Source organism: Crassostrea angulata, chromosome 4 (assembly GCF_025612915.1).
Source record: "Crassostrea angulata isolate pt1a10 chromosome 4, ASM2561291v2, whole genome shotgun sequence".
Lineage (NCBI taxonomy): Eukaryota > Metazoa > Mollusca > Bivalvia > Ostreida > Ostreidae > Magallana > Magallana angulata.
The window spans coordinates 142,503-169,989 of NC_069114.1; the positions used below are offsets into that span (position 1 = coordinate 142,503).

Sequence of the window (27,487 nt, forward strand, 5' to 3'; positions counted from 1 at the left end):
GTTATAACGTTCTACACGACGATTCACGTATCTCTATAGTAGGAAGAACTTACCTGTATATTTACTTCCTCATTCCATTTAAATGTCTCTAAAAAAATTTATCTTAATGAAAAGCGACGATTTATGATTTGGTTAAGAGAAGATAATATTTTCTCTAATTTGCTACCTCGTATCCAATGATATCTTACGGAAGTACATGTATATACAGACACACAACTTTACACAAGTTGACCGATTATAACACTTTGCTTATGCCGAAATAATACTACGTGAAAAAAAATCGCGGCTGTTGTATTTTGTTTTGTTCCGTTTGAATCCGTTTGAATTTAATTTGTTTCTGGCAAAAGAATCCACAAATACGTTTTCATCAATGATGAAAGAAGGTGACAAACATGTAATGCTGACAGCTTAAGGTGACAATGTTACTATACCGAGTATATGTGTCAAGTGGTTGGCAAGGTAACTCGGCCAAGATATTTCTAGATAGAGTGCAACACGAAGGGTGGACGATACGATTGAATATTGATCCTAGTGACCCAGAAACAATACATATGAAGGTAAGAGGAAGTGTATAATTGATATGGATGTATCTTATTTTGAAGGTAAGATGCATGCATTCTTTAATACTCAGTTGTATTACTGTTGCATCAATAACACTAATAATAATTATAATAAAAATAATAATTGAAAATTCTTTTTTTTAATTCTGTAAAATTAATCTGCATGAGATAAGCATTAAAATGATTTGAATTACGAGTACAAAGAATAATTTGACAAAAACTAATATGATTAATTAAAACTGAAAGCAGATGTTCTATATATCATAAAGGGCTTGCTCACTTGAAAACAATGAATCTGGTTCATAAACTTAACGTATTACTTTGAAATTATTTATGCCCACATAATTTCTTAATTTTGTTTTAGGTTTATTGCATCAATGTTTAAGTTATATAGACTAGTAATGATTTACGCATATAATAAGTTGCTAGTTAACATGTAAATGGGGATATGATCTTTCTGGTTCTTATTTCTTATAATCTTTGCCAAGATATCCTCGACTCACAATTTGCTTAATTACTCAGTATTTATTAAAATATGTGGGTTCTAAAGATGTGTATTCGAATGTATGAAGAATTTCCAAGACCTCTCCTTTGAAACGTCCCCTCTAGCTTATCAGGTTACAATACACAGCTAAATAATGAGATGTCTACCGGGGGATTCTGTATTACAACAGACCCGGATGATACTAGCGTTGACAAACTGTGTGAGGTATACCGATTGACTTCCGAATGGAGAAAAGATGTCAACATTCCCCATTATAATTCTACGCAAGAAATCAGTTTTCGTTCCTGAGAATTTTTCCGAGTGAAAAATGATACTGTATGAAAAAAAATATCTTGGAAGGTTTCCTTTCATCTATTTCAATTGCACTTAATGTATTTTGATTAGAAAACGTGCTGCATAAATATCTTGGGACAAACCTATAGTTCATTGACCATCCAGATATATATAATTGCATTTATGTAATTCCTCCCCCTATGTGTCTAAATACATAAAAATTACTTAGATGAATAGTGGCTGTGTGATGTTTTTGCACCAAAAACTTGATTTGGGGTTCATGCTGCAAAGTAAAAAGGGGTCATTTTTAAATTTCTATATTCTTTTTTCATTGTTAAAACAAACAATTTTATCATGCAGTGTGTGTCAGTCAACGCAATCGTGAACTTTTCTGTGTAGATATTCTTGTCGGTATATATGTTAATTGTAGTTAAGCTAGCGTTTTAGTTCCATAGTCCTACATCCATTTACATAAACTGTCCAGTAACTAGATGTACCTCGGTGAACTGATTAAACACCAGTCTATGCGTACCCCGCCTCGGTGAACTGATTAAACACCAGTCTATGCGTACCCCGCCTCGGTGAACTGATTAAGCACCAGTCTATGCGTACCCCGCCTCGGTGAACTGATTAAGCACCAGTCTATGCGTACCCCGCCTCGGTGAACTGATTAAACACCAGTCTATGCGTACCCCGCCTCGGTGAACTGATTAAGCACCAGTCTATGCGTACCCCGCCTCGGTGAACTGATTAAACACCAGTCTATGCGTACCCCGCCTCGGTGAACTGATTAAGCACCAGTCTATGCGTACCCCGCCTCGGTGAACTGATTAAGCACCAGTCTATGCGTACCCCGCCTCGGTGAACTGATTAAGCACCAGTCTATGCGTACCCCGCCTCGGTGAACTGATTAAGCACCAGTCTATGCGTACCCCGCCTCGGTGAACTGATTAAGCACCAGTCTATGCGTACCCCGCCTCAGTGAACTGATTAAGCACCAGTCTATGCGTACCCCGCCTCAGTGAACTGATTAAGCACCAGTCTATGCGTACCCCGCCTCGGTGAACTGATTAAGCACCAGTCTATGCGTATCCCGCCTCAGTGAGTTTCTTTCCACCTTATTGCATAACAATACTGAGAAATCGGTGACACGTTTTCCATACTTTTCAACACCCTACCGCTAACTAATTTTAGATTTAAGCATTAGGGCTGGGGGGGGGGGGGGCAAATATTAACACTCCTGGTGACCTTCTTGTCAATTTTGGGCGGGTGTTTAAATCTGACAGGGTGGATTGGGCGGGTGTTTAAATCTGACAGGGTGGATTGGGCGGGTGTTTAAATCTGACAGGGTGGATTGGGCGGATGTTTACATCTGACAGTGTGGATTGGCAGTGTGGATTGGGCGGGTCTGACAGGGTGGATTGGGCGGGTGTTTAAATCTGACAGGGTGGATTGGGCGGGAACAGATTTTATTGACCAAATATGTCTAAAGGATTTTTTATTCTTTCATTTTTTTTCGGGGGGGGGGGCTGAATGTAGACCCAATTTTTTATTTAATTTTTTTTTTTTGGGGGGGGGGGGAGGTAAACCCAAACTCGTAAAGTTTGAACTGGTGTTTTAAAGGGAGGAGCGGGGGACATAAATTTAATTTCCTTTAAATGTTTGTACTGTATTCCATAAATATTTATCATAATGAATTGCATTATAATGAGAATAAATAAACACATATTTTAATATAAACATGTTTTACTTGTCTGAAATTTTGATAAGATAATTCAATTGTAATTTTTTTTAAAAAACATTCATTCCAGTTTTACATTTTTATCTGCAAGCTCTTTGTTTACATTTAAGTGAAAAGAGAAGCAACTTCATTGATAAAGCAATAGTCTGCATGTGTAGACAGTACATTTCCGTATATATCGTGCTCATTTATTTATTTATTTATTTATTTATTTATTTATTTATTTATTTATTTATTTTATTCATTCATCCTTTTGTTTATTTTTTCTTCTAAAACAATATTTCCAATTTCAAATCAATAATACTTTTTACATTTCCAAATTATCAAAGTGACTCACGTGTTGAGAATTGTTTAAAAAGCACCAATGCAGTAAAATTAGTAACGTACCCACCCCTGTAAAAAATTTCTCTAGATCTGCGCATGCAGTATATCAATAACCGATGTATTGTGTTATTTTTGTATATCTAAAGATGTTTATCCTATTTACTTATAACCCATCTATCAAAACTGCGTACGTATGCTGTCGATAAATCATTCCATTCATGAATAATTAAAGTACATGTGTTTACAATTACTCGCTGATACCCGGAAATCAAACAATCTTCTTTGGTCAAACAATTTTTGTTGTAAAAGTGAAAGGTGTATGAAACGAAATGCCATGCATGCAGTCAGTTTACAAAACTTAATGAAATTAAAAACTCGGGACAGATTTGATAACGTTTATATCTGGATCAATTACTAGTTTGCAAACCTGTACACATGCAGTATTCTGACATGCTGACAAATTCTGACATATTTTTACCCATGCATTTCTGCGTTTACCGTTTACCGTTTAGAATGTGTACAAAATTGAAAAAAGGTATTTAACTGGGTGTCAAATATCAAGGACAGATTGTTTGAAGTTGGTTTAGGCTCCATCTGGAATGACCAAGACAAAATTTGTTATAAAAGCAATTTTTTACCTTCATGTATAAAGCAAGAATTATTGACCTTTTGTGCAAAATCGTATAGCAGATATCAATAGTTCATCTAGATGTATGTTAGATAAAGACATCATTGACCAATTTTCACTACAATATTTTTTGCTGAAACCCATTCCTTGTATTAACAGAAAACAACTCAGTAATCAGAATATCATCACATAATTTATCCATAGACAAAAGGACGCCCCAGAAATCTTTTGCGTAATGACTAAATATGTGGGTTCTGTAGATCCAAAATTGAGGATGAATGTCACCTTGTCTTAATATGTCCACGCTATCAGTAATCACGGGTCAAATATATCAAAAAAATACTAGTGGGAAACACCATCAATGTTTAAATCTATACAGCTAGCTATGTGTAAACTATGTAATAGAACTCTGTAACTTGGGGACGTTCTTGCACCATTGAAATTGAAATTATAAACCACTAAATTCAATGTGAATGGTTTAAAAATATAAAATACAGAGGATGATTAGAGTATACATCTTTCATTTCTCCAAACATTGTGTCAACATACATGTACGTTACTGGCGTGTAATCATCGTCTCAAGCCACGGGTTTCTGTCCATTCAATCATGGACACTAAACCCCACGGGGGCCAAGCCTGTTTTACCATTAATTTCCATGTAAACCATATTTATGGTTACATTGAAATTAATGTTATAACGGGCTTGGCCCATGTGCAATACCCGTGGCTTGAGACGATGGAGTGTTAAAAGATGGGATTAATGTCAGAATTATTGTGAAACTAAGGAATCTTGATTGTGAACTAAAAGAAAATGCATGCATAAATCATGTACAGTACTTTAAAAAAATACAGATAAATAAATAAATTAATTAATTAATTAATTAATTAATTAATTAATAAATAATAAACGAGCGCGTCTGGTTAACGTCTGGTTACTGTCAGATTACTGTTATGCCAAAGTTTAAAAAAAATATCCGAGGAAATTATTAGGTTAAGAAAAGATCAGAACAATTTACTTTCAATGCGTCAAGAGACCCCCCGATTGCCAATATTCCAAAGCGAAAGTGAGTTCTGTAGGGTGGGAGTTATGGGAGCGGCTATCTCCGCCCATTCTATGTTGATTTACGCGTAGTTTGCCATTGTTGTCGTTGTATTTTACTATATCGATTTCGAGGAGATTAGGTCTTTAAATATTTAAAATGATAAATGAGTGCGACCCATGTTCAAAACACCGGTACAGCTACACGAGTTACCGTTCTTTTAACCCCTTTGGATTAATAATGAAGGTCAAAACGTGTAAACTGAAAATGACAAAAATGTAAATAAATAAATTCAATCGGTTGACATTTAGTTGATAGCAATATAAGTATATACATGTACACAGTATTACGATCCCAATAGTATGGGTAAAACACATGATAGATTTACATGGAATATTACCGGTAATTTATATTGATATTGATATAAACGGTCCATTGTATATTATACTACTGTTCATTATAAAAAAAATTTAATTTGATAAAAAAATAATGAAACATTAGTAATCATCCTTGTATGTGTGTGTATTTTGGGGGAGGGGAGGAGGCACATGTATTACCATCAGAGAATGTTAATTTCTCTCAATATCTACAAAAATCAGCGACATAAATAATATGCTAAAGTAGAATCATGCAATACAATATATTTATATATACATTGTATATAGTTAAATCCAAAAAATATCAGTATCCGGTTTTATATAAAAAAAAATTAAAAATGAAAGACAACACAGAGTAAAACGTCTTACTCTATGTTGTGTGTCATTTTTAAAATATTCTTTATATACAACTGTAAAACGTTGTTTTGGGGGTCAATTATTCATAAGGGTCACGACATAAAGATAGAAATGTTCAGTGTTTCGTTACAATCGCAAGCATAAAAACACACACACACATACACACACACACACACCAACAAAATCATGACACTCCTAATCCGTGAGGAAGAGGTAAACTCATTATAACTACAAATTATTATAACTACAAATTATTATAACTACAAATTATTATAACTACAAATTATTATAACTACAAATTCATTCTTAATTTCCTTATATTCATTTAAATTTTTTACATACTCACAAAAAGTGTTTGCGTTGGGGGGGGGTGTAACTCCGTACGTGATAATTCAATATTTATGTCATAGGCCCACCTCCCTGTACCCCCCCCCCCCTCCCCGATGCTAAGTGCCTGTATACATCTCGTATCCAAAGGGTAATAACTCATGGACACTGACAGAGATCAATGCTGAATTAATAAGTATTGGTTTGAATTGCATCAAAACTCATGGTACATGTATTACAATGTTAAACCCAGATAGAGGAAACCCAGTACATTCTACATCGTCAACCTTGACGTCTAAAACCCACGGTCAGTCTCCCATAGACGGTGCTTTATACGTTAGGAGTTTATATAACCCTAGTATACAGATACATTTCATGTATATTTCTGATTCAGACTCCAGGACAGACAAATCCATGACATATTACATTTACAAGAAAAAGACGAGCCAATGGATAGTGTAAAAATTATTAAAGTATAACGAGTTATAGCAAAAGACAATGCTAATCAATGTTAATGTTATCTCCTTTATAAATTAATTCAGAAACGTATCACCAGACAACGTCTAGCCTTGAATTTTGTCGTGTGTTTCATACATTTCATGTATCTTTAGGTTTTAACAATGTTTTTTTTCCCCCGTATGACATTTTTCCCAGTGCTCTTAATTCTTCCTGGCAGCTGCCCCCTTATACTTGCAAACTTGCAGCTATAATTAAGTTTATGAAAATATCGCGTGAGCGGGTAATTCCCTTATTGATTTACCTGAACAGCCACGAGCCCCCACCGAAACCACACACACGCACACACAACACACGCATGCATCTATTTATTTTTATTTGTATAAACTCACACCTGTACACCTTACAAATAAGGGCTTTGAATTGACGGGTAATTCTGAACAAATTTCCAGCGATATTCGGTAACACATGTATAAAAACTTACATATATGTTTAATGAATAAACATGGCCAAATTTATTGAGGCGGGGGCGTGCATTCTATTGCATTCTATTGCATTCCTTTGCTATTTGGACTGGGGCCTTCGTTGAAATCAAGAAGTCGCTTGCGTTGCATGTGAAAGTCGTGACGCACAACGAACTCTCAAGGCTGATTTCTTTGATTAACGTATCCAAGACCTTCGTGTATCTTATGACTTATTTATTACGTAGTTAATATTTATTTTAAATTGAATATTTATGAACCGTTCGCCTGCATTATCATTGCTGTTTAGTGAACACTTAACATGTACATTAAGGTAATGGTCCATACCCCACTAGATAAATAAAATGCGTACAGAATTTTTTCATATTTTTCAAACATGAATCTGAGGATATGTTCTCATCAAATTTTATCCTGTTGGGTGGTCCATCGGTATTATAAAAGCTAGGGTCGTTGCTAAAAATAGAACCGATTGCGGAAAATGGCGCTTTTTCATACATAAAGAATATAAGCCTAAGTCTGAAATTAGAAATTCACAAAATAATTTTTTGACTTATATCCTATGTAAAATAAAGGAATTATTATTTCAAAACAAAAATTTTTATGTTACACTTGCTTATTTATCAAAAATAGATAAATCTGCATACAAATGAGATAAAATGAAATAAATGTTCAAAGAGAATTTAAGCTCTTATCATTTTATTTACGTACAGAATTCTCTAAAATTTTGATATTATTTACACATTAACGCCCTTAATCAATTGGAAATAAAATTACCCAAGGGATCGGCCTTTTCAGGATCACAATGGGCGTATTTTTGGTAAAAATCATTAAAATATATATTTTGAAAAAAGATCCGTAAAAATTAAATTGTGCATAGGTTTATTATTCCATCACTCTAAAAAAAATGTTTAGATTATTGTTAAATAGAAAACATGATTTAAACAAACTGTTGATCAATCTGTATTATCTAGTCCGCAAAAGATTGTATCTTTGGATATCGGTAAATATTATGGATCGAGATCGGTGTTTAGACATTGCAGTCCCACGCTTGGATAATGCTAACTACCTGATATATGCCTGTAAGACAAAACCTCTATTCAACTTTTTTTTACTGGTTTTAAAGACTGTTCTTAAAATGAAATAACTTTTCTTAAGCGCATGATTTTAATTCTAAAAACATTTTTTGTGGGAAAATATATCTATGCTCGTTGCTAAGCGAATATAGAATATAGATGAAATAAGTCAAATTATTTCCCCTTGTGTATTTATCTCCCTTATGCACTGGAATATAGATCTCGGTCAGGATGTTTATGCATCTTCAGGGATTAACGTTCAAAGAATTGGATTAAGTTCAACCTTGTAATGAATTGATGTTTATGCAGGTCAAAAGTAAGCGGTATGTATTTTCAAAACGAGTACTCAATCGACACAACCCAGTCAATTTCTCATTTCGCTGAGTAATAGGCTAATTGATTGCAGTTTTCAGGATTTTTAATAGATTTGTTTTGAATTAATTTCTAGGTCAGCTTGATTTTTTTGTTTTGAAACAAATGTACACCTTTTAGCGTTAGGTCTCGATTAGATCGGGCACGGAAAAGACGTAATAACGCGTGAATTACGTCAGACGTTGTTTTGTGACGTATGGATCATTACCTTAAAACACTCTATATATACATCGTATGTATACACGAATCGCCAAACTCACACAATTCACCAAACATTGAGGGAAATAATTAGGGGGGGGGTGGGGGGGGGTCATAAGAAATTAATACTATTTTTATTGTCAAAATAAATAGTGCATCGAGAGAGAGGTAGGTTTGTGTTTGATATAGATTCACAATCATCAGTGTTTGTAAAAATAACCAGGATTTGGAGTATTAAGGTGGTGTTGTACACGTCCATGTTGTGACGTATTTTTTTATCGAAATAAACAATAAAATGAAGTGTAATTATATAAGTAGTTTCTTTCTCAGTATAGTCAACTAAAAGCAGAGAGCAGTGGGTTAGATGGTTTACTACGAATATGTAAGTCATGAGTTCAAATCCCGCCGGAGGATTTGTTTTCTTCTTTTTTTTTACGTCTCCAAAAATTTTCAAAAGCTATATTTTAGTTAAATAGTGTAAAAGAAAAATTCTTAACCGGTAAAGGTATTCTAATTTTAATGTATTTTAACCACATTAATATCGACAGATGTCCCATATCACCTTAATAAGTATTTTGTATACCCTCCTCCAACACAGAATGCCACAAAACTTGTCAATGAACCATTTAATTAGATGCCGGTTAACAACCATTAAAACAAGTAGGATTCATATAAAGAATTCAGAGTTTGCAACTCCTAGTTAAATCGCATTTAAAGCTGTCTTTTAATCAAGTTTGTATGATAAAACAGGTGGTAAATCTAGACTCCCAATAAAGCATTTAGCACCCCTACATCCTTTGACAGGAAAAAAATGTTGTTCTCTCAAATTACCCATTCTACAGCTGTAAAATATGTTCATCACGTTCATTCAAATCGTTATCTAAAACCCCACGCCAGTTATATAGCTAAATATACACTGTCGAAACTTATGAAGCTAAATGTGTTAAAAAATAACGAATGACGCGCTATAATCCTTATCCAAAAAAATATCAAAACAATTACAATGATGTAGATTGCGCGAAATTTTCTCAGAATTTGGATGCCGCGCCCTCCTCTACATTTTCCTTATAAATTTTCTCTGAAACAATAAAGAAATGATCCTGGCGCCCATAATTATTCTTCCTGCTGTATTTGGAATATATATATCATATAAGATAGAGTGTTCTAGGAAAAACATGAAGCATATGAATTTACTAGCAATGGACTCGCTCTCTCTCTCTCTCTCTCTCTCTCTCTCTCTCTCTCTCAGGTATTTTAACCATTCAGATTTATAGATGGGGATATGAATAAAAGTAGAAATACACCTTATTTATTAATTAATGAGACACATAGATAGATACAAATCACGGTAAATCAACAAAAAAAAAATAAACATGTACCAAGAATGAAAATTTATTTACATTTCTTCCTTTTTTAATTTTAATCATTATTAGTTTGTTTAACTTTTTAAGGAAGAAAAAAGTCTTTTAGCAGGAACACGTCGACTAAATTTTTTTTTTTGATATTGATTTTTTTTTCTTCAAAACTACATTTAAATCAATGCTACATGTAGCCATACATTGATATTCAGGGAAGTAAATATTCTTCTAATTTCTTTCCTTATATTCAGCAAGAGTCTGTCTTGGAGCCGCCATGTGTTGTTGATATCCATGTATACTTGTATATCTTTGTGTTCAGCAGAAAAATGTCAATTACATTTATGTTATATTTTGTGAGATAAAAATCAATGGGCTATTCCGTTTTTAGAACAGATTTGAATTTAACCCAGATATCTTTCCAAACAAAAAGTGTTAATGTGACGATATACAGGAGTTTAGTCCCCATTAATTGACTTCCAGGGGAAAATCACCAGGTGAGTAACACACACGTTCAAGAAATACCTCTGGACGTGAAGACATGTATACATCGACCCTTTTCCAGTATCTATGTAAAACTAATGAAAGGATATATGTAGTCTCGTTGCTAGAACGCATCCATCGTTTATAGAATGCACAATTGCTATATATCGATGCAATACGTGCGAGGGTCTAGAAGAGGGAGGGGGATGGGATCGAGGGGTCCGGACCCTCCATCCCCCCCCCCCCACCCCTGCTTCCTTGGAAAATTCAATAACCGATGCCTTGTGTTATTTTTGTATATCCAAAGATGTTTATCCTATTTACTTGATCACCCATCTATCAAAACTGCGTACGTGTATGCTGTCGATAAATCATTCCATTCATGAATTATTAAATACAGGTGTTTACAATTACTCGCTGTTACCCGGAAATCAAACATTCTTCTTAGGTCAATTTTTTTAATAATAAAAGTGAGAGGTGTATGAAACGAAAAATCATGCATGAAGCCAGTTTACAAAATTTTATACAATGAAAAATTCGGTGCAAATTGATAACGTCTATATCTGGATCAGTCATGCAAACATGTACACACACTCAGTATTCTGACCTTTGTAAACATGTACACACACTCAGTATTCTGACCTTTGTAGACATGTACACACACTCAGTATTCTGACCTTTGTAAACATGTACACACACTCAGTATTCTGACCTTTGTAAACATGTACACACACTCAGTATTCTGACCTTTGTTACCAATAAACATGTACACACACTCAGTATTCTGACCTTTGTAAACATGTACACACACTCAGTATTCTGACCTTTGTAAACATGTACACACACTCAGTATTCTGACCTTTGTTACCAATAAACATGTACACACACTCAGTATTCTGACCTTTGTTACCAATAAACATGTACACACACTCAGTATTCTGACCTTTGTAAACATGTACACACACTCAGTATTCTGACCTTTGTAAACATGTACACACACTCAGTATTCTGACCTTTGTTACCAATAAACATGTACACACACTCAGTATTCTGACCTTTGTAAACATGTACACACACTCAGTATTCTGACCTTTGTAAACATGTACACACACTCAGTATTCTGACCTTTGTTACCAATAAACATGTACACACACTCAGTATTCTGACCTTTGTTACCAATAAACATGTACACACACTCAGTATTCTGACCTTTGTTAACATGTACACACACTCAGTATTCTGACCTTTGTTACCAATACATTTTTGCATTTACCGCAGAAACGATCGATGTATGAGGGAAATCCCAATATTCTTACAACCACTCTCCCCAACTAAAAATAAGAAAAGTCCAGTACTAGTGTATATTAGGTTAATCCCCAGTACCACAATGTGCATTACGTTAATCCCCAGTACTACAACATGTATTACGTTAATCCACAGAACAACACTATATATAACTTTAATCCCCAATACTACAATGTGTATTACGTTAATCCCCAGTACTCCAGTGTGTATTACTTTAATCCCTAGCAATATAGTGTATATTACGTTAATCCACAGTATTACAATGTGTATTACGTTAATCCCCAGAAATACAATGTGTATTACATTTATCCCCAGTACTACAGTGTGTATCACAATTATACCCTGTAATACAATACGTATTACGTTAATCCCCAGTACAACAGTGTATATTACGTTAATCCCCAGTACTACAATGGGTATTACGTGAATCCACAGAACAAAACTATATGTAACGTAAATCCCCAGTACTACATTGTGTATTACGTTAATTCCCAGTAATACATTGTGTATTACGTTACGTTCATTCCCAGTAGTACAAAGTGTATTACAGTAATCCCCATCACTAAAGTGTGTATTACGTTAATCCCCAGTACTACAATGTGTATCACATTTATCCCCAGTACTACAGTGTGTATCACATTTATCCCCAGTAATACAATGTGTATTACGTTAATCCCCAGTAGTACAATGTGTATTACGTTAATCCCAAGTACTACAGTGTGTATTACGCTAATCCCCAGCACTATAGTGTGTACTCCGTTAATCCCCAGTACTACAGTGTATATTACGTTAATCCCCAGTACTACAGTGTATATTACGTTAATCCCCAGTACTACAGTGTGTATTACGTTAATCCCCAGTACTACAGTGTGTATTACGTTAATCCCCAGCACTATAGTGTGTAATACGTTAATCCCCAGTACTATAGTGTATATTACGTTTAATCCCCAGTACTACAGTGTATATCATGTTAATCCCCAGAATTACAATGTGTATTACACTATCCCCAATATTACAGTGCGTATTACGTTAATTAACAAATTGTATTACATTAATCCCCAGTACTAGAGTGTGTATTACGTTAATCCCCAGTACTGTAGTGTATATTACGTTAATCCCCAGTACTACAGTGTGTATTACGTTAATCCCAAGTACTGTAGTGTATATTACGTTAATCCCCCTCCCCAAACAATGATAGGTCCACAGAATCCACCCCCAGTAAATGAGCGTTCCCCCAAAACGATATCCATACACTGCCACTACCGCCTTTACCAAACAACATGATTGCTCCGTAGTATATCTTATTTCAATTACATTTGACCTATCAACGCTCCAAATAGGATTACATGTATACAGTTAACTGTTCAATATAAGTTGGGTTTGAAAAATGGTAAGTACTAGAAACTACCAGCTCTTTGTTATAACAAATATTTTGCTTCCATGTTCTGGACTCAATAGAATTTCGGAATCGTAGTTTTGCATTTGTAATCCGCGCTGGTTCTTTCCTCTGCATACCTAGCATCCATTTCACTTCCTGTTCTGACGGAAGTAGTACTTCTTCACCTGCCGGGGCCCAGAATCTGAACTCTGACAGTGAACGTCAAACTATATACGTATATAGGCGGAAGAGGGGTTGTTCCCACTACATTCACAAAGCACAATTAACCCAGTTCCAAGATGGCCATGTGTACATGTTTGAATTATGTCCAGTGATTTGATAGCATAAGGAGGTTGATGAACATGGCGACGGAAAACTATGTATATATACATGTGTCGAAATTACCTTTCAATCTAAAGTTAAAATTCATTTTTGTGAAGGTCAAATGCAGAAAAGTTCCCTTAGCTAACAACTCTACAACATGTACATTAATATTTACACAAAACATTCTCTGATTGCGTTGCAAAACTCTCTTTAAAATTTTTTAACCTTTTCTTGTGTGCCATCTTCTGTACAATTCAGGAAATGCATGCTTGCAAGCTTTGCCCAGAAGAAGACACTACTAAGTAATACTAGTATCTAAAAAAAATTGCTTGCATTAATTAATAACCCCGAATATAAGGTCATTACATTGTGACGACCAGACCGGCTCGAATATCGGCTCCAAATCGCCCAGTTTATAGAGCACCAGACTAAAGATTCAGAAGGTCTGGGTCAGAATCCCGGTCTGGTCCCTCACTATTTCTCCCTTCCTGTTACGATAAGAATCATCAGGACATAAGATGTAGTAGTGGGCATACCAGAGTCCATTTTAGCGGTCTCGTTCATTGAGTAGTTCGGGGTCTTTATCGTATTATCACTAACATGTAGAACCATATACAACCTTACAATTGAGGTCATGTATAGTAAATTTACTTACATGTAATGCGACATTACATCTTGAGACTAAACTTTTATCCAATAGATTTGCAATGTTATATACCCCAAATGTCAGAGGAAAAAATGATGCAATTTAACAATATCAGATTCTTTAGAATCAACAAAATTGACTTCTCACTCTGGGACTTTTTCTGAGTAATTGGCAAACTCATTAACTATTCACAATAAGGTTTAAGGGTAAAATGTGAATTTATTCAATTCAATTCAGTTTATTCACTCATCCTATGAAATGGTACATGAGGTTAATCATTATATACAGTTTAAAAGTAAAAGGTACATTTTATAAATGAATAGATATTATTGAATAGATAGGTAGTAAATAAATATTAGATAAGTATAAATAAACAATATATTTGAAATATATACATATGTACAATGAAAATATGATGAAAAAGAATTACGGAGGACAGACTGTTATATCAGACTGTATATTTTGATCATAAGATAACATAATAATTTTTTTTATTCGAAGTGATGCACTGTCTGTAGATAATTCTGTATTCAGGTGAAATATGAAAAGTTACATTTAATTTTTATTGATCAAAGCTAGATTGAAATACTATTTGTGAGGGTTAGATTTAGATTTATCTCTCTTTTATCTAAAGCAGATAAAGACTCAGTGGGTAAATGCCTTCACTTAGGATGAAGGAACTTTGATTTATGTCAATATTATATTTGTTTAATTGAGGCTGATTTCGTTTATTTTTATTCATTACATTATTCAATGTATTAGAATAATTGTTTTACACATAGAAGGCCTATTTATTAATTTCTATTAATGATTAGTTTAGTTAATTTAAGTTTTGAATTAAAATTCCTACCTAACAAGTGTATTATGGTTCTAACAGTTTTGACACTTTGGATGGTGCATTGGTGTTGTCTCTGTGACGTTTACTCACAATGTATAACGTACAAATAATCATCATTACATATTACAGATTATACAGTTTAGGCTTGACCGGAGAAAAAAAGATAAACACAATGACAACCTTGATAACCAATAATTTATCCACAATTGAATATCCTCGGTATTTCATTTTCTTTACAATTGTTTTGATAAACATCGCTTCGTAACTGTTGTAAAGAATATACCATCTGAAAGTTAAAGATTGCGACTCTTAATAATGTATTTTTTTAATTATGGTTCTTCTAAACTTAGTCATAAATAATGTGTCAGTTTCAACACGCTTACTTTGAAAACATTTCCTGTCAAAACTGGAAGTTATTGATAGCTTGTCAACAATATGTAGAGTGTTTTTTATGAGCTCTAAAAAAAGGCAACAAGTGTCAATAATGTAGATTTAGTATTTATTAATTTTTTTTTTTTTTTTTTTTTTTTTTTTTTTTTTTTTTGGAAAATTTATCTTTAGTCGCAAATTTACCAAGTGATTCAGTGCTGCATGAGGGGAAAGTATTCCATATGACGGCCTCTGTAGGAATGAGACAATACTCTAGTCCCCATGTACATGAACTAATGTTTCCTTCGGGACGTTGTTCACATGTCCATTAGTTTCCCGGTTCTGTTTCCAGACTACTTTCTTTCTCAGATCTATCATACACACGTGCCTAACTGTAAATCAAAGGAAACTAAATTTTCTTATTTCGTCAAATAAAAAGGAAATTGAAGCTTTCTGAAAAGTTTGAACGCTAAAAACGCCGGAAGTATCCACTGTTCTTACACCCCCTATCCACCCCCCTCCACACACACACACACACACACACACACACACACACACACACACAACCACACCCCTACCCCAACTTGACCATCCCGCCGGGAAAACTTAGGCACAGCTATTTCAGTTTAGAAAAATTACTGAGTAATCTTCACAAATTCTCATGAAGATTTTTTATTAAATCATGATCAAAATTTGAAAATATAAAAATTCTCAGTATAGTCAACTAAAAGCAGAGAGCAGTGGGTTAGATGGTTTACTACGAATATGTAAGTCATGAGTTCAAATCCCGCCGGAGGATTTGTTTTCTTCTTTTTTTTTTACGTCTCCAAAAATTTTCAAAAGCTATATTTTAGTTAAATAGTGTAAAAGAAAAATTCTTAACCGGTAAAGGTATTCTAATTTTAATGTATTTTAACCACATTAATATCGACAGATGTCCCATATCACCTTAATAAGTATTTTGTATACCCTCCTCCAACACAGAATGCCACAAAACTTGTCAATGAACCATTTAATTAGATGCCGGTTAACAACCATTAAAACAAGTAGGATTCATATAAAGAATTCAGAGTTTGCAACTCCTAGTTAAATCGCATTTAAAGCTGTCTTTTAATCAAGTTTGTATGATAAAACAGGTGGTAAATCTAGACTCCCAATAAAGCATTTAGCACCCCTACATCCTTTGACAGGAAAAAAATGTTGTTCTCTCAAATTACCCATTCTACAGCTGTAAAATATGTTCATCACGTTCATTCAAATCGTTATCTAAAACCCCACGCCAGTTATATAGCTAAATATACACTGTCGAAACTTATGAAGCTAAATGTGTTAAAAAATAACGAATGACGCGCTATAATCCTTATCCAAAAAAATATCAAAACAATTACAATGATGTAGATTGCGCGAAATTTTCTCAGAATTTGGATGCCGCGCCCTCCTCTACATTTTCCTTATAAATTTTCTCTGAAACAATAAAGAAATGATCCTGGCGCCCATAATTATTCTTCCTGCTGTATTTGGAATATATATATCATATAAGATAGAGTGTTCTAGGAAAAACATGAAGCATATGAATTTACTAGCAATGGACTCGCTCTCTCTCTCTCTCTCTCTCTCTCTCTCTCTCTCTCTCTCAGGTATTTTAACCATTCAGATTTATAGATGGGGATATGAATAAAAGTAGAAATACACCTTATTTATTAATTAATGAGACACATAGATAGATACAAATCACGGTAAATCAACAAAAAAAAATAAACATGTACCAAGAATGAAAATTTATTTACATTTCTTCCTTTTTTAATTTTAATCATTATTAGTTTGTTTAACTTTTTAAGGAAGAAAAAAGTCTTTTAGCAGGAACACGTCGACTAAATTTTTTTTTTTGATATTGATTTTTTTTTCTTCAAAACTACATTTAAATCAATGCTACATGTAGCCATACATTGATATTCAGGGAAGTAAATATTCTTCTAATTTCTTTCCTTATATTCAGCAAGAGTCTGTCTTGGAGCCGCCATGTGTTGTTGATATCCATGTATACTTGTATATCTTTGTGTTCAGCAGAAAAATGTCAATTACATTTATGTTATATTTTGTGAGATAAAAATCAATGGGCTATTCCGTTTTTAGAACAGATTTGAATTTAACCCAGATATCTTTCCAAACAAAAAGTGTTAATGTGACGATATACAGGAGTTTAGTCCCCATTAATTGACTTCCAGGGGAAAATCACCAGGTGAGTAACACACACGTTCAAGAAATACCTCTGGACGTGAAGACATGTATACATCGACCCTTTTCCAGTATCTATGTAAAACTAATGAAAGGATATATGTAGTCTCGTTGCTAGAACGCATCCATCGTTTATAGAATGCACAATTGCTATATATCGATGCAATACGTGCGAGGGTCTAGAAGAAGGAGGGGGATGGGATCGAGGGGTCCGGACCCTCCATCCCCCCCCCCCACCCCTGCTTCCTTGGAAAATTCAATAACCGATGCCTTGTGTTATTTTTGTATATCCAAAGATGTTTATCCTATTTACTTGATAACCCATCTATCAAAACTGCGTACGTGTATGCTGTCGATAAATCATTCCATTCATGAATTATTAAATACAGGTGTTTACAATTACTCGCTGTTACCCGGAAATCAAACATTCTTCTTAGGTCAATTTTTTTAATAATAAAAGTGAGAGGTGTATGAAACGAAAAATCATGCATGAAGCCAGTTTACAAAATTTTATACAATGAAAAATTCGGTGCAAATTGATAACGTCTATATCTGGATCAGTCATGCAAACATGTACACACACTCAGTATTCTGACCTTTGTAAACATGTACACACACTCAGTATTCTGACCTTTGTAAACATGTACACACACTCAGTATTCTGACCTTTGTTACCAATAAACATGTACACACACTCAGTATTCTGACCTTTGTAAACATGTACACACACTCAGTATTCTGACCTTTGTAAACATGTACACACACTCAGTATTCTGACCTTTGTAAACATGTACACACACTCAGTATTCTGACCTTTGTTACCAATAAACATGTACACACACTCAGTATTCTGACCTTTGTTACCAATAAACATGTACACACACTCAGTATTCTGACCTTTGTAAACATGTACACACACTCAGTATTCTGACCTTTGTAAACATGTACACACACTCAGTATTCTGACCTTTGTTACCAATAAACATGTACACACACTCAGTATTCTGACCTTTGTAAACATGTACACACACTCAGTATTCTGACCTTTGTAAACATGTACACACACTCAGTATTCTGACCTTTGTAAACATGTACACACACTCAGTATTCTGACCTTTGTTACCAATAAACATGTACACACACTCAGTATTCTGACCTTTGTTACCAATAAACATGTACACACACTCAGTATTCTGACCTTTGTTAACATGTACACACACTCAGTATTCTGACCTTTGTTACCAATACATTTTTGCATTTACCGCAGAAACGATCGATGTATGAGGGAAATCCCAATATTCTTACAACCACTCTCTCCAACTAAAAATAAGAAAAGTCCAGTACTAGTGTATATTAGGTTAATCCCCAGTACCACAATGTGCATTACGTTAATCCCCAGTACTACAACATGTATTACGTTAATCCACAGAACAACACTATATATAACTTTAATCCCCAATACTACAATGTGTATTACGTTAATCCCCAGTACTCCAGTGTGTATTACTTTAATCCCTAGCAATATAGTGTATATTACGTTAATCCACAGTATTACAATGTGTATTACGTTAATCCCCAGAAATACAATGTGTATTACATTTATCCCCAGTACTACAGTGTGTATCACAATTATACCCTGTAATACAATACGTATTACGTTAATCCCCAGTACAACAGTGTATATTACGTTAATCCCCAGTACTACAATGGGTATTACGTTAATCCACAGAACAAAACTATATGTAACGTAAATCCCCAGTACTACATTGTGTATTACGTTAATTCCCAGTAATACATTGTGTATTACGTTACGTTCATTCCCAGTAGTACAAAGTGTATTACAGTAATCCCCATCACTAAAGTGTGTATTACGTTAATCCCCAGTACTACAATGTGTATCACATTTATCCCCAGTACTACAGTGTGTATCACATTTATCCCCAGTAATACAATGTGTATTACGTTAATCCCCAGTAGTACAATGTGTATTACGTTAATCCCAAGTACTACAGTGTGTATTACGCTAATCCCCAGCACTATAGTGTGTACTCCGTTAATCCCCAGTACTACAGTGTATATTACGTTAATCCCCAGTACTACAGTGTATATTACGTTAATCCCCAGTACTACAGTGTGTATTACGTTAATCCCCAGTACTACAGTGTGTATTACGTTAATCCCCAGCACTATAGTGTGTAATACGTTAATCCCCAGTACTATAGTGTATATTACGTTTAATCCCCAGTACTACAGTGTATATCATGTTAATCCCCAGAATTACAATGTGTATTACACTATCCCCAATATTACAGTGCGTATTACGTTAATTAACAAATTGTATTACATTAATCCCCAGTACTAGAGTGTGTATTACGTTAATCCCCAGTACTGTAGTGTATATTACGTTAATCCCCAGTACTACAGTGTGTATTACGTTAATCCCAAGTACTGTAGTGTATATTACGTTAATCCCCCTCCCCAAACAATGATAGGTCCACAGAATCCACCCCCAGTAAATGAGCGTTCCCCCAAAACGATATCCATACACTGCCACTACCGCCTTTACCAAACAACATGATTGCTCCGTAGTATATCTTATTTCAATTACATTTGACCTATCAACGCTCCAAATAGGATTACATGTATACAGTTAACTGTTCAATATAAGTTGGGTTTGAAAAATGGTAAGTACTAGAAACTACCAGCTCTTTGTTATAACAAATATTTTGCTTCCATGTTCTGGACTCAATAGAATTTCGGAATCGTAGTTTTGCATTTGTAATCCGCGCTGGTTCTTTCCTCTGCATACCTAGCATCCATTTCACTTCCTGTTCTGACGGAAGTAGTACTTCTTCACCTGCCGGGGCCCAGAATCTGAACTCTGACAGTGAACGTCAAACTATATACGTATATAGGCGGAAGAGGGGTTGTTCCCACTACATTCACAAAGCACAATTAACCCAGTTCCAAGATGGCCATGTGTACATGTTTGAATTATGTCCAGTGATTTGATAGCATAAGGAGGTTGATGAACATGGCGACGGAAAACTATGTATATATACATGTGTCGAAATTACCTTTCAATCTAAAGTTAAAATTCATTTTTGTGAAGGTCAAATGCAGAAAAGTTCCCTTAGCTAACAACTCTACAACATGTACATTAATATTTACACAAAACATTCTCTGATTGCGTTGCAAAACTCTCTTTAAAATTTTTTAACCTTTTCTTGTGTGCCATCTTCTGTACAATTCAGGAAATGCATGCTTGCAAGCTTTGCCCAGAAGAAGACACTACTAAGTAATACTAGTATCTAAAAAAATTGCTTGCATTAATTAATAACCCCGAATATAAGGTCATTACATTGTGACGACCAGACCGGCTCGAATATCGGCTCCAAATCGCCCAGTTTATAGAGCACCAGACTAAAGATTCAGAAGGTCTGGGTCAGAATCCCGGTCTGGTCCCTCACTATTTCTCCCTTCCTGTTACGATAAGAATCATCAGGACATAAGATGTAGTAGTGGGCATACCAGAGTCCATTTTAGCGGTCTCGTTCATTGAGTAGTTCGGGGTCTTTATCGTATTATCACTAACATGTAGAACCATATACAACCTTACAATTGAGGTCATGTATAGTAAATTTACTTACATGTAATGCGACATTACATCTTGAGACTAAACTTTTATCCAATAGATTTGCAATGTTATATACCCCAAATGTCAGAGGAAAAAATGATGCAATTTAACAATATCAGATTCTTTAGAATCAACAAAATTGACTTCTCACTCTGGGACTTTTTCTGAGTAATTGGCAAACTCATTAACTATTCACAATAAGGTTTAAGGGTAAAATGTGAATTTATTCAATTCAATTCAGTTTATTCACTCATCCTATGAAATGGTACATGAGGTTAATCATTATATACAGTTTAAAAGTAAAAGGTACATTTTATAAATGAATAGATATTATTGAATAGATAGGTAGTAAATAAATATTAGATAAGTATAAATAAACAATATATTTGAAATATATACATATGTACAATGAAAATATGATGAAAAAGAATTACGGAGGACAGACTGTTATATCAGACTGTATATTTTGATCATAAGATAACATAATAATTTTTTTTATTCGAAGTGATGCACTGTCTGTAGATAATTCTGTATTCAGGTGAAATATGAAAAGTTACATTTAATTTTTATTGATCAAAGCTAGATTGAAATACTATTTGTGAGGGTTAGATTTAGATTTATCTCTCTTTTATCTAAAGCAGATAAAGACTCAGTGGGTAAATGCCTTCACTTAGGATGAAGGAACTTTGATTTATGTCAATATTATATTTGTTTAATTGAGGCTGATTTCGTTTATTTTTATTCATTACATTATTCAATGTATTAGAATAATTGTTTTACACATAGAAGGCCTATTTATTAATTTCTATTAATGATTAGTTTAGTTAATTTAAGTTTTGAATTAAAATTCCTACCTAACAAGTGTATTATGGTTCTAACAGTTTTGACACTTTGGATGGTGCATTGGTGTTGTCTCTGTGACGTTTACTCACAATGTATAACGTACAAATAATCATCATTACATATTACAGATTATACAGTTTAGGCTTGACCGGAGAAAAAAAGATAAACACAATGACAACCTTGATAACCAATAATTTATCCACAATTGAATATCCTCGGTATTTCATTTTCTTTACAATTGTTTTGATAAACATCGCTTCGTAACTGTTGTAAAGAATATACCATCTGAAAGTTAAAGATTGCGACTCTTAATAATGTATTTTTTTAATTATGGTTCTTCTAAACTTAGTCATAAATAATGTGTCAGTTTCAACACGCTTACTTTGAAAACATTTCCTGTCAAAACTGGAAGTTATTGATAGCTTGTCAACAATATGTAGAGTGTTTTTTATGAGCTCTAAAAAAAGGCAACAAGTGTCAATAATGTAGATTTAGTATTTATTAATTTTTTTTTTTTTTTTTTTTTTTTTTTTTTTTGGAAAATTTATCTTTAGTCGCAAATTTACCAAGTGATTCAGTGCTGCATGAGGGGAAAGTATTCCATATGACGGCCTCTGTAGGAATGAGACAATACTCTAGTCCCCATGTACATGAACTAATGTTTCCTTCGGGACGTTGTTCACATGTCCATTAGTTTCCCGGTTCTGTTTCCAGACTACTTTCTTTCTCAGATCTATCATACACACGTGCCTAACTGTAAATCAAAGGAAACTAAATTTTCTTATTTCGTCAAATAAAAAGGAAATTGAAGCTTTCTGAAAAGTTTGAACGCTAAAAACGCCGGAAGTATCCACTGTTCTTACACCCCCTATCCACCCCCCTCCACACACACACACACACACACACACACACACACACACACAACCACACCCCTACCCCAACTTGACCATCCCGCCGGGAAAACTTAGGCACAGCTATTTCAGTTTAGAAAAATTACTGAGTAATCTTCACAAATTCTCATGAAGATTTTTTATTAAATCATGATCAAAATTTGAAAATATCTCAATTCTTTTTAACTTTCCAATTTGATAAAAAGCTGTTGATACTTTATTCATTGTTTATTTATTTTTCAATATTTTTAAAACCGTTCTAGGGCAAATATGAAAATTGTTTTATTTACGACAAGTAGTCAACATTAAAAAATGAATATTCTAAGCCACGAGTTTAAAAAAAATTGTAACCCGAATTGTGTTCAATTGTTAATATTCTGACAGATTTCGCTTAACACGAAATTTAGTTCTATAAAAAGTTAAAATCATGCACAAATGACTCGAGGACAAACTTCAATTTTTATCAAACAATATTTTCCGTAATTCAAAATATAGCGACATTTTTGAAAGAAAATTGTTAGTCATTATTTTTCTCTCACAAAATCCTTATGGTTTTTATAACCAAAAAAATGATTTTTGTATAATCTTTTATTCCCATTAAAAGCTTTCAATTTTTTTTAAATTGCCTTAATTAAAAATTTATAGTTAAAAAAACTTTTACTGCCTTATTATAGAATTAAAATTTGATAACTATAATTAGGAATTTACAGCTTACCAATCTAAATGTTGTGCAATTAGGTTTGGATGAATTGCCGAAATAATTTGATTTTTTGGAGAGTTGGGACATTTTATCCAAACATCTATCAGTATATAGGAAAAGCAATACAAGATGCTTAGACAAACAATGAAAAAGCACACTTGATGTAAATTCTCATTCCCCTCTCTATCCAGCGGTTCAGGCAACTCTCATCGATACCTACAGCATGTCGGCTTGACTCGTTGGGGAAACTTGGAGTTTAAGCGGATGCAAATTAAGGAAACTTAATGAATTGTATCCGAGCCAATCAAAATCACACCGGATGCATATTAAAGCTTTATATATAAAACAATATCGTTGATCAACATTATTAATCGATTACTGATCAAGAATACACAATGGGTAAAGCAGTATGATTTTGTCACATTTCTTGCTGTTTAATTTTGATTCAAAACATCAGAGGTTAAAGACTTAAGAAAGATAACATAGTCTCAAAAAATTATATTTCGGTACAATTCATTTTTTTATTTTATAAACACGTATCTATAAGAGACTTAACACGGCGCCAGTATACGACCTATATATAGTATGATAGTGTGTATACTGACTATCTATCAGTAAGTGAACTTTTCTTGTTGTTGTGTCCTAGGTAAACTAACGATCCTAGTTCTGATACTGATTCCCATGGCAAGCTTTGGTAGCCCGGTCCCGACTTCTCGGTACGAGGAATGGAGAGACCCCTGTGTGGGGACCCCCAGACAAGCCCCCATGGCTGAGCTCCCTGACTTCCTGCGAAACGACACCCCACCCCCTCAGTCACTTCCTCAGACCCTGGGAGAATTGGTCAACCAGATGAAAGAGGCCCGGGATAAAGTTCAGGAGCTCAAACAAAACTACGTAAGAACAACAAAACTTTATATTATTCCTGAGTTGTAAAGTAAGACATAAGAATTGAAAAAGTTATTTGACCTTCGGGTTATTCGGGTTCATGTGGTAATTACTCAAAAATTAAAGAAAATGCTCAGTTCCAAAGTCTTTTTATCACTGAATACCATACACTGATAATGTCAATACTCTTTATTTACCGTTGATATCAAGAAGGAAATACATTTTACTTCAACTTAAAGCTTTTAGGGTCAAGCTAAGGCTTAGTGTCAACATTACTGTGCTTTGTTACAGACAACCTCGGGCCGAATTTCTCAGGGTGGCTGTAACAACCTGGACGCACCCTACATAAAACTAGACGGCTTCCCATCCGCCCCCGCCTTCCGAGGAGCCATGCGCATGATCTCAGAAATGAACGTAAGTCAACGCCTGTTTGTTTCCTACAACGCCGATCAGTCTGTTAATGATCTTACAAAACTTTTAATAATCTAGTGTGGAAACTAGCAGCATTCTCTCTATCTAGATGTTATAGATATATTTAACAAACCCAATGTTGTTTATTGATACCAATATTTACACATACGTACCAGTTACAAAATGTCGAGGGGATTCAAAACATAAACACCAAAAAGTCCCTATGTATAGATATTGGAAATTAAGTGTGATCTATTTCATTCATTGCGTTAGAGAGCGGAAACAAGCTCTACACGTGCTCCTCACGTGTTGACACTACACACAATTATTTCACTTCCCCCTTGCTCTATTGGAAATTAATAAAAGTACTTATCAAATCGCATTTTTCCTATGCTGTCCTCTGGATAATCCGACAGCCCCCTCCAAAAACAAATATCTAAACTTGGGCAGAAGATGAGGCTGAAATACAAATATAGGATTCTTTGGAAAATCCAAAGGTGAAAAACAATATACTACAGGAGTTATAGCTCGGAATAGATACATTATTTTGTCACTTCATGTATTTGCGTACTGATAAACAGCGTGGGACACACGTGAGGTTGTATTTCTATTTCTGCAACATGTAACGTTACTTATAATGCTGTATTCTGTTGGTTTCAGTTGACGGACATTTTACTGACAGACTACCAAAAGCTGTCGGTGGTAATGGTCTTTATAGAACAAGCCCGCTGGGACGAGGAGGCCTTCGAGAGCAGCTATTTCTTACCGGCGCTCAACGCCATCTACCGGAACATCAAGTCTCTGCTCTGTGTGCTCTCAAACGCTCTGAGGACCCGAAACGCCGAGGTCAGCGAGGAGCACTACGCCAGGAGAGAGTTCGCCATGAACCAGCGGTACCGAACCATGTCACGGTCCGATAACCACGATCGGGACTACATCATCATGAGGGACAGCTACAAGTTCTTCAGCAACCTGATCCTCAAGTACACAGCCCTCAAGGATTTCTTGTCCACCTCTGACCAGGCTGTGTAGACTTTTGTCGTGTTGTGAGGATTTTTGTTTTGTTGTGAGTGCAATTTGAACATTGTTGTAATTAAGAAAATGGTTTACACGCAGTTTGAATTATAATCCGCGTTGTTATATGTTTGTGTTACTGTACAAAATAATGTCCGCCCAAAATGTGTTATTTGTTGCTTTTTGAAAAAATATATTTTTTATTTACATATCATTGATTGTTGATAGATATTTTACTTTACAAAAATGTCACTTTTTACACTGTTGTATGTAATTTTTAGGTCATTTGTATACGTATTTTGTACTTTTCTATTTATGTCCTTTGTAGTATTTATAGTCTATTAGCCTATACAAATGTGTCTTTTTGAATCAGTTGTGCTACCTCGATTTTTGATGATTCTGATTTATAACCGATCCTCAGGAACCAAAAGATGGCCCTATGTTTGTAATATTTGTAATCACTATTCATGTCACTGAGCTTTTTTATCGACTTTAATTTTAGTGGGTTTCCATTTTACATTTTAATAATACATGTAGTTTGTTAGATATACATATTTATTCTTTCAGTATATACATGCATCTATGGTTCAATATCATGCTTTGTTTATTAAATCTTGGATTTGCTGATACTTATGTATATACTACTTGGAAACAAATCCAATACCTCCCTAACTTGGGATATCATTAATGTTTCCTTTTCACGTCATTAAATCCGACATTGTAATAAAAGAAATCAGACTAGGTTTTCATAGTTTCCTTTGCTTTTTTGGTTTATAAAAAATACAGATGAGATATCTATTATAAAACACAGATGTTCAATAAAAGTAACCGGCTAAATCGCAACGGTTTTAGAAAACAAGATTTTACTACTAGAACCCCGTAATTAGTTGCAATTTTTCTTTAGTTATAACAAATTTATATATAATGTTTTATTTTCCCTTTAACAACACACTGTATTTTGCGACATTTCATCTTATTTATAAAGTTGCACTGTCTCAAATACTTTAAACTACATGATATTGAAAGTGTTATGCTAAGAATTGAAAAATAAACCTGTTTTTACATTTGCTTCTATTTTGGTGAATTCTATTTAACCTTAATATATTTAATTGATTTTATATCTAATGAAAACCTAAGTGGTTTTCTGGATATTGTTTTTAAAAAGTATTATTTTAATCTTTGATCGTATGATTAATTTAATTTATATGTAGTTCAATATCAACCTTGCGTCATCCGACTTTTATTCAATGTGTCTTTAGCTCTAAAAGTCATCATATTTATATATATGAACACGGTTATAAAAACTGGGTTTTCGATGTAAAGAAAATTCTCATTGACCTCGTTTTTTTTATATATATATATGGACTAACCAAAAAATAAACAATGGTATTTTACAACTTGTAAAACAAAGAATTTTTGATCAGGCAAAACAAGATATTTTTGCAAATGTTGAAAATTCAA

The 27,487-nt window shown here is 34.1% G+C and overlaps 1 protein-coding gene and 1 long non-coding RNA gene across 3 annotated transcripts; one reads left to right on the forward strand and one right to left on the reverse strand.

Moving 5' to 3' along the window:
• Positions 1-238: 238 nt before the first annotated feature.
• LOC128181812 (uncharacterized) lies at positions 239-27,095 on the forward strand. 2 transcript variants are annotated; one of them, XM_052850352.1, is made up of 4 exons: positions 239-602; positions 24,363-24,610; positions 24,893-25,015; positions 25,673-27,095. In XM_052850352.1, exons 1-4 carry the CDS (start codon positions 581-583, stop codon positions 26,042-26,044), a joined length of 765 nt encoding a protein of 254 aa, XP_052706312.1. In that variant the 5' UTR covers positions 239-580; the 3' UTR covers positions 26,045-27,095. The 2 variants fall into 2 exon arrangements, with proteins under 2 accessions (XP_052706312.1, XP_052706313.1); XM_052850353.1 differs by having other exon boundaries at positions 240-557.
• Positions 22,306-24,331, reverse strand: LOC128181813 (uncharacterized). The gene is made up of 3 exons (XR_008243369.1): positions 23,732-24,331; positions 22,693-22,880; positions 22,306-22,411 (listed from the first exon to the last, which is right to left on the reverse strand). It is a non-coding gene; the product is annotated as an uncharacterized LOC128181813 (long non-coding RNA).
• Positions 27,096-27,487: the final 392 nt, after the last annotated feature.

Excerpts from the sequence above, each read along its gene's own strand:
- LOC128181812 (XM_052850352.1), top strand. The coding sequence starts at position 581 with ATGGATGTATCTTATTTTGAAG. Across the intron at positions 24,611-24,892 it reads AGGAGCTCAAACAAAACTAC|ACAACCTCGGGCCGAATTTC; the intron begins GTAAGAACAACA and ends GCTTTGTTACAG. Across the intron at positions 25,016-25,672 it reads GCATGATCTCAGAAATGAAC|TTGACGGACATTTTACTGAC; the intron begins GTAAGTCAACGC and ends TGTTGGTTTCAG.